Below are 16,255 nucleotides of genomic sequence, written 5' to 3' on the forward strand. Positions count from 1 at the left end.
CAAAATTGGTGGTGTGTGGGACTGCTTAAGGCAAACTGAAGAAAACCAATACATTTTAATGAAAAGAAGTTAGCGTAACAACCTGAGAAATTCAGGGTTAATAGACTGTGTAGTTAATGTGTGTGTTAATTATCACTTTTATGTTTATAGCACAGGAAGATCGCTGAGACTGCTTGGTATTTATCAATCCGTTTTGTACCTGATTGTGTCTCATGAAGACACATAAGTGGCTGTATAATCTTAGTGTTTATCTGCATACTGAAGGAAAAAAATCTTGTAGGTAATTCAGGACCCCACAGCCCAGTGGTAGCTTGAGTGAACCCACAGGTGTTATGATGGGGAAGAGCTAATGCATGTGTTGTGGAAGAAAGTCATGCTGTGCAAACCTGGTGGAGTTCCTTGAGGTAACTGCAGAGTTTGAGGATAGCAAAAATCTTTTGATGAGGCTTTTCATTTCAGCTTTTTGTCAGAACTAAATTGCTTTGGGCTTGGCTTCTTTTGTGGATAGATGAATGAATGGAAAGCTGGTGATCAGTTTATTCAAAACACATCAGTAATGGAGTCTAACAGGGGTATGGTGATAAGTCATAAGTGATCTAAAATATTGAATAATGATTAATTAATTATGATAGAGTAGTAAAAATTGATTATCTAGCAAATCAAAGAAGAAATTAATACTTGCTGGTACCTGAGTGGTTAAAAGTGGTAGGTAAAATTCAGTGTTGATGAATGTTGAGTGAGTACATAGAGAAAAACATCTCACCTTTATGGACTTACGTTATTGAATACTGAACTAGCTTTGATTTATGGTACTTAGTTTTTGTGACAGAGTCAATTTAGTACACAGAGATACTATAAAAATTAACCGTATATTTCAGTTAATAACCGAAAATTTAATGAAGAGCAGAACAAGAAACATTGTACTGCATTGTGTACTTATGGTGTGCTCACAACTTAGATACTGTTGGCAGTCTCTCCCCCCCTGCTCCCATTCAAAAAGTTCATAGTAGAAATACAAAAGCACCGGAGTGCTGGTGGTGGGAATTGGAATGGCTTTCATACAAGGATAATTGGAAGAGAGATGACCAAGGTTGAAATGCTGGTAGTGGGTAAAGCTGTGTCTTGAGGCAGGTGGGTAAAGGGTTCCTTTTGTGGCTGAAGGAGGGTAAGCCTGAAACAAGGTACACTTTCACATAGTCCATAGGTGGTGGAATTCATAGCTGCATGATGCTGTAAATGAAAGAGACTTAAGACACAGAAAACATTTGGACAGAAAACGCTGAAGAAAATTCTGCCTAGAGCTGTTAACTGTGGCAGTGCCGTTTCTGGCTCACAAGTAACCCTGAGCAGTACTACCATATGATCATATGTTTCCTAGAGTTTCCTAGGGTTTCCTAGAGAGCTCTATTGTCATCTCCAGAGGCAGCATATGGGTCCAGACTGATCTTTGATTTTACTCTGTATATCTATTCTTTCTAAACTTTTAAGTGTGGTGTGGTAATGAACAAAATGAAGTGAGCAGAATATGTAGGAATGTTGGTTTTGTGTGGAAGAACTCTCTGCATGTGGTAATGGTTCCCTAGCATGCCTTTTTAAATTTCAGGATAAAATTAATTGTTTTAAATAGATTACGAAACTATTGATTATTTCATTGAACAAATGTGATATACTGTATCACACCATGAAACTGTTTGAGTAAATAGCATTAGAAAGGAAGTTTTTTCCCCTGTTCTTTTTTAATCACCTCTGAAGGATTGTTACCATGTTAGATATAAGTGGAAGTCATATGTTTGCTTTTATAAGCCAATTTATTTTAGTAATCTAATTTAGCTGTTAAAAAGGAAAATGTCCATGTAGACCTCAAAGCTAAACAGGAAAATTGCTCTGTAATGCCAGAATAAGGTAGAACTTAGCATGAGCTGCAAATAGCTCTAAGCCACGATATGCGTTTCTAAGAAGTACGGAATGTGCTGCATTTGAGGAAGATACATGCTAAAAATACATGGAACCCATCCAAGTGGGGAAACATTCCGTCATAAAAATGAGGCCGCCTTACTTTTATGAAGTGCATGAAACTATTAGATGTATGGTTGCCTTTTACAATGATGCCTTATCATCCTTTTTTCCATAAGAGGAGAAGGGTACGGCTACTACAGGTCTTGAAGAAAAGACATTGCTTCCTTTTTGTGTTAGGAAAAAGGTCAGATGGCAGTATTGAAAGAGCAAAGTACAATCAGAAAAGCTGAGAGATGAGCTGTCTGTGCAGCCATCAGCAATAGTGATCTTGTCTCCTTTCTTTTGGTCTTTACCTTTTTTTCTCCTAATCATTTTTGCTACAACTCTGTTATATGTTCCCATCTCTCTGGCCCCTGTGTACCACTTTCAACCAGCATTGCCTTCTCACGTTGAGCTTGTGTACTTCTCCTCCCTGTTTGCCAGCAATGCCACTTAAAAATAGCCATGCTTCTGTTTCCCTTTGTGCTGGGACAGCTTGTTGCGTTCAGAAGTTCTTCTGCTTTAGCTAATGTAAGTTAAGTGGAAAGGCTGTTTTATGTTAAACGCATGGTATTCCAAATATTTTACTTCCATTATTCACAGTTCTATAAAATTACCTTAAGCTTCTATTTGCAGTCCATCATTATAATAATACCATGCTATTTTCCCCCGGAAACACATTTCACTTGAAGACATCAGTGACTTTGAGAGTTAAGGATTTTACAACTCTCTTAATTATAATAGAGACACCACCCACCCCTACGTGTTTAATGAAAGTTTTGAACCAGGATAGTTTATTCTCTGGATACTGTAGCAAAGCAGAGCTGATTATTGCAGAACCCTTTAAATAAGCAAGTCTTGGCATGTACCTTCCTTAGATGCTACTTGCATAATCTTCAAGTGTTATTTGAAATGAATGTGAGATCAATAATTTGAATGTGTATTTCAGAGGTTTTTTTGTTCAGAATGTTACTTGATAGAGTTCATATCTAAGACCTGAAAGGTGAAGAATGGAACAGGAAACACTGCACATGGTGAATTCCGAGTTAAACAGTATTGAAATTTGCTTTTGCCTGTTAAAAGTGAATTTGTACACTGTTTTCCATCCTTATTGTAGAACTTATAACAAGAAACACAGCAAAATACCTAGCATGCCTGAGAGACCAGGGAAACCATGGCACTCTCTGTACTTCGTGCTGCTTTTTGCATAGACTTATATTTCAGTATTTTGAAAGAAAAATATGATAGAAAAGTAAGATTGATGTAAAAAACCCTGTATGTATTCCCATTTTCCCTATATTTTTGTATTCTGTGTTTAAACCATCCCCTCCTATAAAGAAAAATACAGACTTTTGGCTTTTGAAGCAAGTCCTGAATTGAAGCAGATAATTGCACAGGCCCAGAGCAAATCAAGATTTTGAGAATTTTGTGCTGCTGCTTGGCATGTGGAAGTTTTCTGTGTTAGCTGTGACCCTGGATAAATTGACTGACTCAGCAGATTTGAATGCATCAGGGCAGATTGGACCCCAAACTTTGACAGTTCATCACCATCGCTAATCTGCTTTTAAAAATCCCTGGCTGTGACCCTGCAGCCTCGTAGATGTTCTTTGCCTGCTGCTTCTCACAGCATGGAGCTCAATGCACAGAGCTACCAGTGCACTTTGTAATGCTGGGCAATCAGTCACGGTTTGTCTGTTGAATTTACGAAAGAATTGAAATTCCTTACTGGATTTCCTGGATATTTACTGTGTATCTTTGGAAGAGGTGTCTTTTACTAGCTTACAAATAATTTCTCATTAAGTTATGCTTGCCCTGTGTAGCTTTATTTCTACATCTGTCTTGAGTCCAAGTTGTTGTTGGCCTCCTACTCTCTTATTTATGTTATTGACCCTTTAAATGTTGTTTCATTGCCATTCACTTTCCTTTTTCTTCAGCAGTGTTGGTCCACAAAGGTGATCCTTTAATACACTCAAGATGCAAAACCTGACTTTGTGTTAGAGCAGTGAAAATACTGTGATGCTGTTTTTGATTTGTGTAATTTTCTTTAATATTTCTTAGTTCAAAATTAGCTACTGTATGGAGAGGTAACTTAAACCAGAAATCTTTTAATGAAATGGGCAAATTCAGTAATAGAGGTGTGAACTGAACAAGTGAATTGCAGTACTTCTCTGGCTTGTCTTGTTCACCATCCATCAGTTTTTGCAGTTGTCACTTAAACATTAGCTAGGTGAGAGAGAAGTTTCCCTAATGCTCTTTGATTCTTCATTATGTAATCCCCTAGATTACTTGATCATTTTTCATTAGCTGCCCTATCTGTAGTTTTCATCCAAAAGACCAGACTTAGTTTTTCTCCAAGACGATACTATCTATCCACCAAAGAATTGTGTATACCTGTTGACAAATTCAGACTTAACCTTTAAGTTGGGAAGTTTATGGCACTTACCAGGACCTTAAAACTACCTTCTTCTTTGCTGTATTGGGTCTGTTGGTGGTATTTGGTTTGGGTTTGTTCATAAGGATGATAATACCATCCTGTGTTCCTGGGGATTATTCCATGCTAGCAGTGCCAGATGGGCTTGTGGCTGTTGGTTCCTAGATTTAAGCTGGAAGGTATAAAGCCAGTATCTTGTTCATGAATATCACCTCTGAATTCAGTCAATAAAATGTGGGGATCTGACTCTTGGAATAAATTGCCATTAGTTTTGTATTTGCCAGTTGCCATTTCATGCTCCAAGTCCCCACTGATATGTTGTGACCTTTTACTAATGCTGAACTTCATTAGAATTGCTAATTGTTCTTTTTGTATTTGGAAAAAATTACTTTTTTCATGTAAGTGTTGAGTTAATTAAGGCAATTAATAATTCATAGAAGTGTGTTTGTTTTGGGATGGATTGGAACTAAGCTTTGGAGAGACCAGTGGAAGTGGAGGAGTAACAGCTGTTTCATGTAACTGCTAACTGAACCATTAAATAAATATGAATAATTTTATTTGTGTGGAAAATTGATTGGGACAACTGCTTCTGTGTCTTGGCTCTTCAGTTAGCAGCATGTGTAATTACTTTTCCAAGTACTTAATTTTGCCTCTTTTTTTTTTTCTTTTTCAGGATGGATTAGATGCTTTGGTATATGACTTGGATTTTCCTGCCTTAAGAAAAAACAAAAACATTGATAACTTCTTAAACAGGTGTAAGTATTTAATGTTTCATTTACTAAATTGCAAAAGGCTATAAATATCAGAAAGAAAAAAGCAGTTCTAGCTCTTTGAAAGGCAACTAGGGATTTGGGGCGCATTAAGTTTTTGGGTGAAAGTTGTTTCAGGAGTCTGTTTATTTCCAGTGAGAACTGACAGCTACCGATACAAATCTCATACCCAGCACCTGAATGTCCTGCCTGTTGCCCCTGTAAGTGGCATTGGCTGCAGTGGCACAAAGCCTTTTAAGAGAAGGACCTCTTGTCTTTGTTAGAGCAATGCTGGATTCCCATAACTTGCTTTCTGATTTCATGTACCAATATATCATAAACCATTAACACTGAAATGACATAATGTGTGCAGTGTCAAGAAATATTACTAAAAATGCGTTCACTGGCAGACTGATCATGTGTTTTATAAACTTCTTTTATTAGTATAAAAGGTTCCTTTTCATGACTATCTTATGTTACATAGCTGCTGTATTTACTTGTGTGCAGCAGATGTGTCTGTAGAGTTCTTCTCTGTATTTACTCTGTATTTGTCCACTACCACATTTCCTGCATGGTCTACTGTATAACATTGTAAACTAATAAAGTACATTTTTAAAAATAGAAATCATAGTTCCATAATTTTCATAATAAAAAAACTCCCAAAACACAAGCAGACTAAAAACCAAAAAGACATTTAAGAATTAACCCTTTTTCAACTGCTGCCAAATGGACAAGTTCTGGAAATCATGGCAGAGATGCTTGCTGATTTGAGACTTGCCTGTCCTGTGGACTGGATAGGCAAACCTCAAAATTAAACTAGTATTATTTGATTTTTACAGGCTTAAGCATCTCAATTAAATTCTATAATAAATGCTTCTTTGTGGTAAATATAAAATAATTTGACTAAAATAATTTTTGTTTTTGCTTCTTTGAAATTTATGGGATTTTTTTTTCTGTTTCCAGGGTGTTGTCAAAGAATTGACTTGCTGCAGCTGTAAGCTGTGATAGGGAATTGGTGGGGTTTGTTTTATATTACTCTCCATTTGTGGCGACTCATTATAGGAGTCCACTAGACCTAACTGTCTTATGTGGCTCACCTGCACATAAGCTGCTTGCTGAAAGGCCTGAGCTCAAATGTTCTGTTTAGCTTTTCACAGTTCAAACTATATGTGAGACTGTGCACAGGGTTACATGCACAGTTTGTATACTCAGTTATTTACTGAGAAGGTGTGGTGAAACTTGGAGAAAAGGGAAGTTATATGAGGCAAAGGAAATGCTCATTGCAACAGATAATTTGAATCTAATTTTTATGAATAGTGAAATCATTAGTGAGTCTCAGAAAGCTTCACTTTTCCCATTGGGGCTGCGGGAAAGAACACTTAGATTTACAGTCTGATAATGTCCATCTTGTGGGTATAAACCGTATACTGTGTAAGATGTGACCTGAAGTAATGTGAAGGGGGAGAGCAGAACAGATTATTTCACCTCAGACTGCCTTTAGAATGTTTATCTTGTGGTATTTGCTAAAATATGAAAGCAAGCTGTGCATGTGCGAGGAATGGCCTTAGAGGGAACTGTGAAGTCTAGTTTGCCTTGAATTTTTATTTAAAATATAATAAAATCAGATAATTTTGTGTTTATTTTAGTTCAGATAGAAAAATGTTTAAAATATCTTTGTTTTTCCAGTATTAGCTGTCTAATCAGTTTGCACTGTTTTTCCAGAAGTTTATAATAATTCTCTAGATTGCAAGTGAAATGGGAGTTTGCTTCCTTTGTTTTATGGAGTGACTGCCCTATGAGCCACTCCTTATTCCCTCTTACTTCTGTCTAATTTGCATTGTGTATCTGTGGAGCCTCCAAAATCTGCTTCTACGGGCTTGAGGTCATGAGGGTTATTTTTTTTCAAATGTAGAACTTCTTTCATTTTTTACTGTGTAGAATTAGAAGAATAAAGCAATCAGTATTGAAGGTGGCTGAGAGCTCTGCTTTGCAGCAGAGACTCAGTTTATTTCAAGGCAGTGCCTAAGCTTCTCGCCAAGGGTCGGGGCAGGTTGGAGAATGTCATCTTTTGCCGTGGGAGCTACCCCACCTGTTTATACAGCATGAGCTGCCCTGGTCCTCTGCTGCTCCTGGGAGATAAGGGACTGCCTATGTAAACACGTGGCAGCCTGATAAACCTTGTTTGACAGATCTCAGAATGTGGAGATCAAATTTCCAACACTGTTGTTACTGTAATATGTAGTCTGAAGATAATTGAGTGATAGTACATATCTCTAGCAGTAAATTTCAGTTTGCAACTGCTCACAAGCCTGGATTTACACTATTTAAAGACCCTTGCTTAGATTGCTCTTCAGATGTCTTTTCCTTAGTTTGGTCCATAGGTGAGGCTTGTGATTGAGTACCATCTAAAGGATTCATATTGTGCTTAGCTTTCTTTTGCACTAGTGTCAAGATTTTTCATTCAGAAGTGGTGAAACTCCTGTTGCGAGATTACTAAGCAGTAAGTTTACAATAGCTAGAAAATTGCTGTCATGAGAATTGCTGCACTTTAGCTTCATGCAGGCTTGCTCCTCCTCTACTATAGGTCAGTTTTCATCAGGACAAATAAGGCAATGCATTATTTGTTTGAATTACTGAATGTTTTGATCCTTCTGTGAAAGAACTTGTGAGAATGTACAGTTTCACTCTAGTTCATTGAAATCAGCTAGTGGTATGCTGCATTGTAAAGGGTTGGCTTTACGTTACACAGTAATGCCATAGAGTACTTACACAAACAAAACTATGTTTGTTCCTGTTGTGGTAAAAAAATCCTACTGAATTTTAATTGGACATACGCTGCTTTTGGTTTAGTTCATAGCCTGTGTAGGTAGAAATCTAAGGATAATTTTCTGTCATCTGCTGTATAATTTTTTAACATATCAACTTCAAAAATTGCATTTCTCCTCCTTTCTCTTCCCCCAAACTTACTTGTTTCTAAACTTTGCTTTTAGGCCTAGAACAGTACTTTTAAAAATAAAATAACATTGCATAATTCATTTTGTTAGAAGCATATCTGTTTTAGTAGAACTTCCTTGCTTTTAGAAATACTGAAGCATGAAGCTTTTCTACGTAATCTCATGCCAGCGTTGACCCACATGGATTAAAATAGACTGTTTTAATCTTTGACCAAATTTGGAATTAGAATATCTGCCCATTGGGAGTTTGTAAATTATTGTAGTTTATAGAGTGACAGGTTTATATAAATAATTGCAATGATTCCCACTGCATGTTTTAAATTAAAATCTACTTTTTTTTGAGTATTAGGAATCACAAAAGTTCAGAAAAGGAAAAGCTTTTTTTTTAAAAAAATGCTTTTTTCAAGTGTCTCATAGTGTACTTTCTGATACTTTCCCAGATGTGTTGTATATTTATTCAGAAATAATCTCTTTATACCGATCAGTTTACAATCAAGATCATGCTGGCTATGAAATTTTTGCATAGCTTTTTTTTTGGAGGTAATTATTTTCAAAAGAATTCCTATATGAAGATCTCCTGTAATATAATTGTCCAGTAGAGTCATTGCATTGTGTTATGTCAGGTTTTGGTCACTGTGGTAATGAGAATGAAGTCACCCATTCTGCAGGCAGTTTTTCAGTAGGAAGGTAGGTTCTTTAAGCAGGACTTCTTCTGAAAACTGTGAAAAATCAAAATGGATTTAATTGCATTGATTATGTATGAGATGTGAATTTTGTTCTATGTAGATAAAGACACAGTAAATAAAATGAGAGATCTGCGCATGAAGGCTGAAGATTACGAAGTGGTGAAGGTGATCGGTAGAGGGGCGTTTGGGGAGGTTCAGTTGGTAAGTTATATTTCTGTTTGCACATTTTAGTGTAATCTGTAGTATTTGCTCGTGCATCTGTTTCTGAATGCAATGTTCAGAAGATGCAATACGACAGTAGTAAAGCCTTTAGCTCAGTGAAATTTCATTTCTTCATGTCCCATAGAAATGCTTTTGGGAATGTCATATTTCAGTACTCTCCAAGTGCACAAGTACTTGGTTTCTATTGTAGTTGTTTCCTCTGTTAAAATAAAATGGAATATATATTCTTCATAGTCAAGAAAATTAGTCTTTACCACTGTTTACGTGAACACTTGAACAGGTCTTAAGGACTCGAAGAGTTTCTGCCAGTTCAGAGACTACACCAGATTTTTGTGGACATAGTTCTCACAGATGAGAGATGTGTGCTGTACATGATAGGTTAGCAGCCAGGCCTGTTCATCCTGCTTTATTAATTTGAGAGCTGGTGGGAAAAACTGGAAATACGGCAGCAAGTACCCACGGCAGCTAAGGAGCTCTGTAAGATGCTGAAAGTTTACACTGTATAAGGTGCTGATATTTGTGCTTTTAAAGAAACATACATACAAATTACCCAAGCGACTCTTGTGCCTATGGATGTCTGTTGTTGAATGGCTCTAGCAAGTGTTTTAAAAGTAATACATTGTCAGATAATGGAATGTAAATATTCTGTAGACCTACAGTATAGAATCCTCTATAAAAATGTGAAGAGTCTTACAAAACTTGTTAAATAGTGAAGTAGGAAAAGTAATGTTTTCAGTGGTGTTTTTCATATGTTAATATGGCAAACTGCTGTTCTGTATGTCATGTTTTTCTTCATAGGTAAGGCATAAATCCTCAAGGAGAGTGTATGCTATGAAGCTTCTGAGCAAATTTGAGATGATAAAAAGATCAGATTCTGCATTCTTCTGGGAAGAAAGGGATATTATGGCTTTTGCTAATAGTCCCTGGGTGGTTCAGGTATAACAATATTCTGTTTAAAATATTGTCATTATAGAATTGTTCAGTTATAACACTGCATGACTTGGAATTACATGTAGTCACTTTTTACTTTTCAAAGCTCCTTTTTTGTCTTACTTATCTGTTAGAGAAATACATTGTTAACATTCGGAATACTGTACAAAACGGCAGGTATCCCACTTCCTTCAAAACTGTATTTTGTCATAACATTTACAGGATAAGCTGTTCTGTTTATTATTAAAGCTGTTTGCCAGATATATATTGGTGAGCCTGTTCTGTAGTAGCTCTTTGAGGCACCCAGAAAGATATGCTTAAGACACAGCTTCTGTCTATTCTAATTTCCGTGTGCAACTTTGACTGCAAATTATGCCCTCTCTGGTTATTTTTCCCTCGTTTCAGTGTTATGACTGACAGCTTTGTGGGAAGCACTGCTGCCTTTCAGGTTCCAAGGAGCACTCCTGAACCAATCTTCGTGCACTGTGTGTGCACATGTCAACTTGTCCGTTTAAACTGCTCTCACCCTTAAGCACAGAATTTTTTCTGTTAGATTGGAATTATATGAATTCATTCAAGATTCACCTAGGCCAAATGGGTAACTGCATTACTGTCAGTCTGGGTATGGTTGCTCAGAATGAAGCTTTTATGAATTTCAGAAATTTTAAGTGAGGGAACTTAAATCTGCTCGCACTATTCTTGTTAAAAAGAGCATTGACAACTTTAAGGGAAATATTTGGATTTAATTGTTTAAAATTTTGGCTCATTTTCTATGCAATATATATCTTACAATAGAAAAAATGATGTTTAGAGGTAATACAAATAGAATTGCGCAGTTGTTTGCAATAGAGTAGTTTCTTGTTTGCATATTTGTCCACTAGCATCCCAGTGAGAAAGAAGCACTTTGTCTTCTTACGTAATGAGTATTCTTTGAAATGGTCTCCATATTTATTGCACCAAATTCACTAGTCTTAATTTGTAGCCAGCACTCTACTTCCATTGTAATATAAAGGGATGGAAGGATCTGGCTGAAATTTGCTCTAGAGATTAATTCCTTTTTAGGAGTTGAAATCTGCTGGATCATGCAAAGCTGCTGCAGTGGTTGTAGCAGTTCTGTTACTTTGTAAATGAGTTTGTGTAGAAATGCCTTTGATTTTCAGCAAGGAAAGTATGAAAGATAACTGGAACATGTTTATTTGCTTTTTGCAGTTGTTCTACGCATTCCAAGATGACCGTTACCTTTACATGGTGATGGAGTACATGCCTGGTGGGGACCTGGTGAATTTAATGAGTAACTACGACGTTCCTGAGAAATGGGCAAGATTTTATACTGCTGAAGTTGTACTTGCATTAGATGCAATTCACTCAATGGGTTTTATACACAGGTGAGAAAGCAAAAAAGTGTTGTTACGTGGGGTTGTTTTATTCCTGGTGCTGCCAGAATGACTTCAGTTTGTTTAGGTAGTTTTAAATTTTATGATGTTAATTTATCATTATTCATTTCATAATTTTTCCATCTTACTGACATTTGCCTTTGCCAGCTGATGGCAAGAACTTCAAAAGTCCTTGCCATCAGAAACTCTTAAGTCTGAGATGATACCGTCAAAGTAAAGGTTTTCAGCAAGCTGATGTTCCTCAGTTTGGGCAGTAATATAATTGTCCCACTGTACTAAGAGATACAAGAACAAAAATGGTATGAGCATGTTGGCCCCAGAATGGTTCTTTTCTTTTGATTAGAAAAAGATGTTTTGGGAATTTGATCGCAGTAGTATCCACTGTTAGGAATTATTAATTCTCTGCTAGGCATTTGAAGCCTCAGTGACCCATTAAACAAGAATCTGTGAACAATGTGAGGAAAATCTCCCAGCCATGTGTTTTCCTGTAAGGGGCAAGATGGAAAATTGAGATGCATAGCAAAGGGACTTGGCTTAGTTTCATATTATGTACTTGCCCTAAAGTGAAATGTAGTGACTTCTGGGATAGGTTGAGAAGTTCTCTTTTTGATATTTGAACTTGTATGTGTTGTTAGCTTTTAATTGTATTAACTAGGAGCAGAAGAATTGATTTTTTTTCAACAGAAAATGCAGGAAGAATTTGAGTAGCTTATAGTGTATGCTATAGCATATAAATTCTCAGTTTGTAATTTGGTCACAGGATCAGTGTTAACACATGAGCTTTTGCAAAAAAGCAGACACAAAGCAGAACAAACTACTAATCCATTGCCCGAGTAGGATCTAGAGCATCATTAATTATGTAGCTATGCTGCATCTAATGGATAAATTATCTGGCTGAATGAACCATTTGTACATGTGTACTGCAGGCTTTAGAAAGCTGGCATTAGAAGTTGCCAGCAGTGCAACGAGGGTTTTTTTGTGTAAACTTAGATTATTTTGACACCTGCAGATTTTTTAGAGTTTGTTTTCCACTGGAGTTAATCTGTTCAACTCCGAGAAATGAAAAGAAACTGTTGAAAATGTGAGCCCACTGCTTTATGGGTCAGGGACTGAGTGACAAAGGACATGGGAATGGCTGAGGTCTCAGCCTTCATTGCTAGTGTCTGCTTTCAGGCCTCTCAGGTCCCTCTGCCTAGTGGCAGAGCTTGGGAGAGTGAAGCCTTACTCTGGCAGAGGAAGATAAAGCTGAGTCCCAGTAATGCAAACTGGACATGCACATGTCCAAGGCATCAGGTGGGGTGTGCCAAGGGTTGTGAGGGAGCTGGCCAGGAGCCTTAGGGTTTTGCTATCTGTCACCTTTTGAAGGGTTGTGGTAATTAGGAGATTCCTGATGAGTGGAAAGGAGCAAATGGCACACCTGTCTTGCCCCAAGAAGGGCAAGGAGGAGAGAGTCAGGGGCACTGCAGGCTAGTCAGTCTAGGGGTGGTTGGATTAAATTCTCAGGAAAACATTTCCAAGCGTGTGGATGGGAAGGTGATTGGGAATGGCTTGCGTGGATTTATGAAGGGTAAAGCATGCCTTGGCCTCCCAGTTACCTTCTCTGGTGAGCCGACGGGCTTCACGGATGAGGGGAGAGCAGTGTGTGGTGTTTGTCTTGATTTTAGCAAGGCTGTAGATCTAGCCAGAGTAGAAAGATGGAGTTTGAATAGGTAGGACAAAGGATTGTGCTGTCTACCTAGCAGTCAGCTACCAGCAATTCCTTGGAGGTTTGGTACTGGGATCAGCACTGTGTTTTCATTTACAACAGTGTTCAGGTGACACAGAAAGCATCAGTCATCAGCTGCCCAGCAGGACTTTATGGAAGAGCCAGAGTGGAAGTTGCAGACCAAACAAATGAAAGGCAATGGATAACACAAGTTCTCAAAAGAAAAAAGAAAAAAGAATCTTGCCTGGATTTGGCTCTGAGTAACCTGATATGGAGTTGAATCTAACTTTGTTAGCTGTACTTTGATCAGGCAGTTAACTGATTGTCTTAACAAAAGTCCCTCTCAACCAAAATTTTTCTGTGAATATACTGCTACATCTGGACTACAGTTCATTTGGCAGTTATGGCCAGAGTGTTCCTTTGAGGTCTCTGAAATACACTTTCTCCTGAAATTTGACAATTGCTTCCTGCTATTGCTCTGCTTGAGTATATTGAATAACATCAACATGCTGCACTTCACCAGTTACTTTATGAAAACTTCTGTTCTATAATGGAAGTACTTTGTGGAAAAGGGGATAAAGCAATACTCCTTTTGAGTCATGGAAAAATATTTGTTCACGTTAATAGAATTCCGAAAATGACATCCAGTTTTTCCCTTAAAATAGAAGTGATACAGAGAAGAAGTTGTGTTCTCAGTGTCTGTTTGAGATAGCTCACTCATACTTGGGCCGTGAGTGGTTTTTAGGAACTTGAAGTTCAAAATTAGTGTCCAGATTTGCTAAATTTGGTGACTTAAAGGCTTTATCCTCACATTCATTATACTTTTAACAAATGCTGTAGTTCAGCAGTATTTGTGTTGGACGTGAGACTTATGCTTATCTGAAAAGTTGTTGACTTCTATTGTTTTCATAATTGATTTATTTGCTTTTTAAAATAGATATTTTTCTCCTTTCAGAGATGTGAAGCCTGATAATATGCTGCTAGATAAAGCTGGTCATTTAAAATTAGCAGATTTTGGTACTTGTATGAAGATGAACAAGGTAACCTTATGTTTGTATTTCACTTTTCTGTTTGTGAAAGGAAAACATACTTAAAAATGAAAAGAAAATATATTGGAAACTTTATAGCTAGATGAGAAGAGTTCAAAGTTCCACTCTGTTCCCATTACTGTTCTTCACGATGTAATGGCAGGTGTCCCTGCCCATGGCAGGGGGGTTGGAACTAGATGATGCTTCAGGTCCCTTCCAACCCAAACCATTCTGTGATTCATGTGTCTTACTCAATGACAATGTAGAATGCAGAAATGGTTCTTGTAGTACTGACTGTATCAACTTCTGTACTGTTTTCTAGATAAACTTTCTGAACTCAAACCTTTAATTGTGTCTAGATCCTCAGGATTATTTCTTTAAGTCTTTGGTTATGAAAAGTTAATGCAAATAAGTGGGATGATTTTTACGTAGTGTGTCAGTAATGAAAGAATCAAAACTCATGTGCAAGTTGCTGAATACGAGTTGTACTTATTACTCATGCAGTGACATAGCAAAAGGACAAATCTGAAGGAAAGAGGTGTCATAAAATATTTTGTAGAAATATATCCTCAGGTCAGTAAGAAAAGGTACTTTGTAACAATATTTCACGTAGTGTGAAGCACTGATGTTTCCTACACAAAACTGGTTGGTTTGTGTCAACCTGCACTTAAAATTGAGCAAAACAATCTGAAATGTGTGGTCCTTAGTAAAGTCAGTGTAATATGTGCATTGTATTCTCAACATATTCCAGGAGCTTTGTATAAATCACTCTACTTAGCTGCTTTGCCATGCATAAAAGGCACCGATGAAAACCAAGTGCAGGTTATGTGTACAAATTCAAGGAGTTTCCGTGAAGTCACTAACAGCCCACGTCAGTGGAATACCTGACACAAAGTTTGGCTTTATTTTGACTTAGTACAGAATTATCCTTGACTGACTGTGTTCTTAACAATGAGGAATTTTTAAATGCAGAAAAGCATTATCCTGCTGTTTAAGCTGTATGTGACAGAAAAAGAATAGAAAAAGTATTATGAAACTTTGCTGTACCTTAGCATTACCGAAGTAAACTTGTGTCAACAACACCTTACATTTTCTACTTTTCCAAACAAAGCTAGGCTAGTAGTCTTGAGTCTTGGTTCCTCTAGTCCTTTGAAAGAGAAAGGTTACTCTGCAGAAGAGAAGCTACTCAGCACAGGAGCTCAATTTAGGTGCATTCTGGATTTGCTGCATATACAACACTGGAGTTTGTATTTGTTATATGTGCTTAGTTATACATTTTTAAGCTAGTTTTTCTACTGATCCATTTCCAGGAATGGCATAGGATTATTTGAGAAGTGCCTGAGTGGCACTGGAAAAGAGTGTGAGGTTGCACCTTCAGCATTCTGGATGTGCTCCAGTGTGACTGATCTCAGTTCTTCCAGACCTGTCTCGGGGTGTGAGGAATGTCAAATGTTCTTCTCACCTCTTACCTGTCCACTCAGAGTTTCAAGGCTCTGTCTACATTTACTCTTCCTGGCATGAAGTATATTAGGTCAGAGGCGAAAAACATTGGCTTCAGCTGTTCCTGTCAGCAAAATCCCTGATGGTGACCCATTTATGCTAACAGAGGAGCTTTTGCTGTTTACAGTACATCCTGTCAGTATATGACACAATTTTACTGGCATGAGCAGGAGAGGCTGTGCACTATTTGCAGGGCCTAGATGCAATTCTGATTGTTACTTGGATACGAACTGAGGTTTTTAAAGTAACTTTCACTGTGTTTGACAGATCTGGTGCTTTGTTCTGGGCTTAGCAGCTTAAACTTTAAAAATGTGAAAATACCCATTCAATAAAGAATGTTTGTTGATAAAAGTTGATCTGGATCTGTTGACGTTGCTTAGGCTGCATGAACTCTTGGAAATGACTTGCAGTTTTGGATCTTATATTTGGGCCTGGCTGTTTTCCTTGTCTTTGTAGGAAGGTATGGTACGATGTGATACAGCTGTGGGAACACCAGACTATATCTCTCCTGAAGTCTTGAAGTCACAGGGAGGTGATGGTTACTATGGGCGAGAATGCGACTGGTGGTCAGTTGGAGTCTTTCTGTATGAGATGCTTGTAGGTGAGTAGTAGGGTAACTGGAATTGACTACACAACTAGACTCTATGCTAAAAGCACTGTT

General features: G+C 37.5%; 1 protein-coding gene across 1 annotated transcript in view; it reads left to right on the forward strand.

Moving 5' to 3' along the window:
• ROCK1 (Rho-associated, coiled-coil containing protein kinase 1) overlaps nt 1-16,255 on the forward strand; it is an 83,402-nt gene that overhangs the window by 26,034 nt on the left and 41,113 nt on the right. The window contains exons 2-7 of the mRNA XM_009081461.1: nt 5,100-5,181; nt 8,916-9,016; nt 9,836-9,973; nt 11,177-11,352; nt 14,022-14,106; nt 16,051-16,195. Of these exons, the coding sequence (XP_009079709.1) occupies nt 5,100-5,181; nt 8,916-9,016; nt 9,836-9,973; nt 11,177-11,352; nt 14,022-14,106; nt 16,051-16,195 (727 nt within the window). The remainder of the gene's footprint in view (nt 1-5,099; nt 5,182-8,915; nt 9,017-9,835; nt 9,974-11,176; nt 11,353-14,021; nt 14,107-16,050; nt 16,196-16,255) is intronic.

The sequence above is a fragment of the Acanthisitta chloris genome, unplaced genomic scaffold, assembly GCF_000695815.1.
Source record: "Acanthisitta chloris isolate BGI_N310 unplaced genomic scaffold, ASM69581v1 scaffold2669, whole genome shotgun sequence".
NCBI lineage: Eukaryota > Metazoa > Chordata > Aves > Passeriformes > Acanthisittidae > Acanthisitta > Acanthisitta chloris.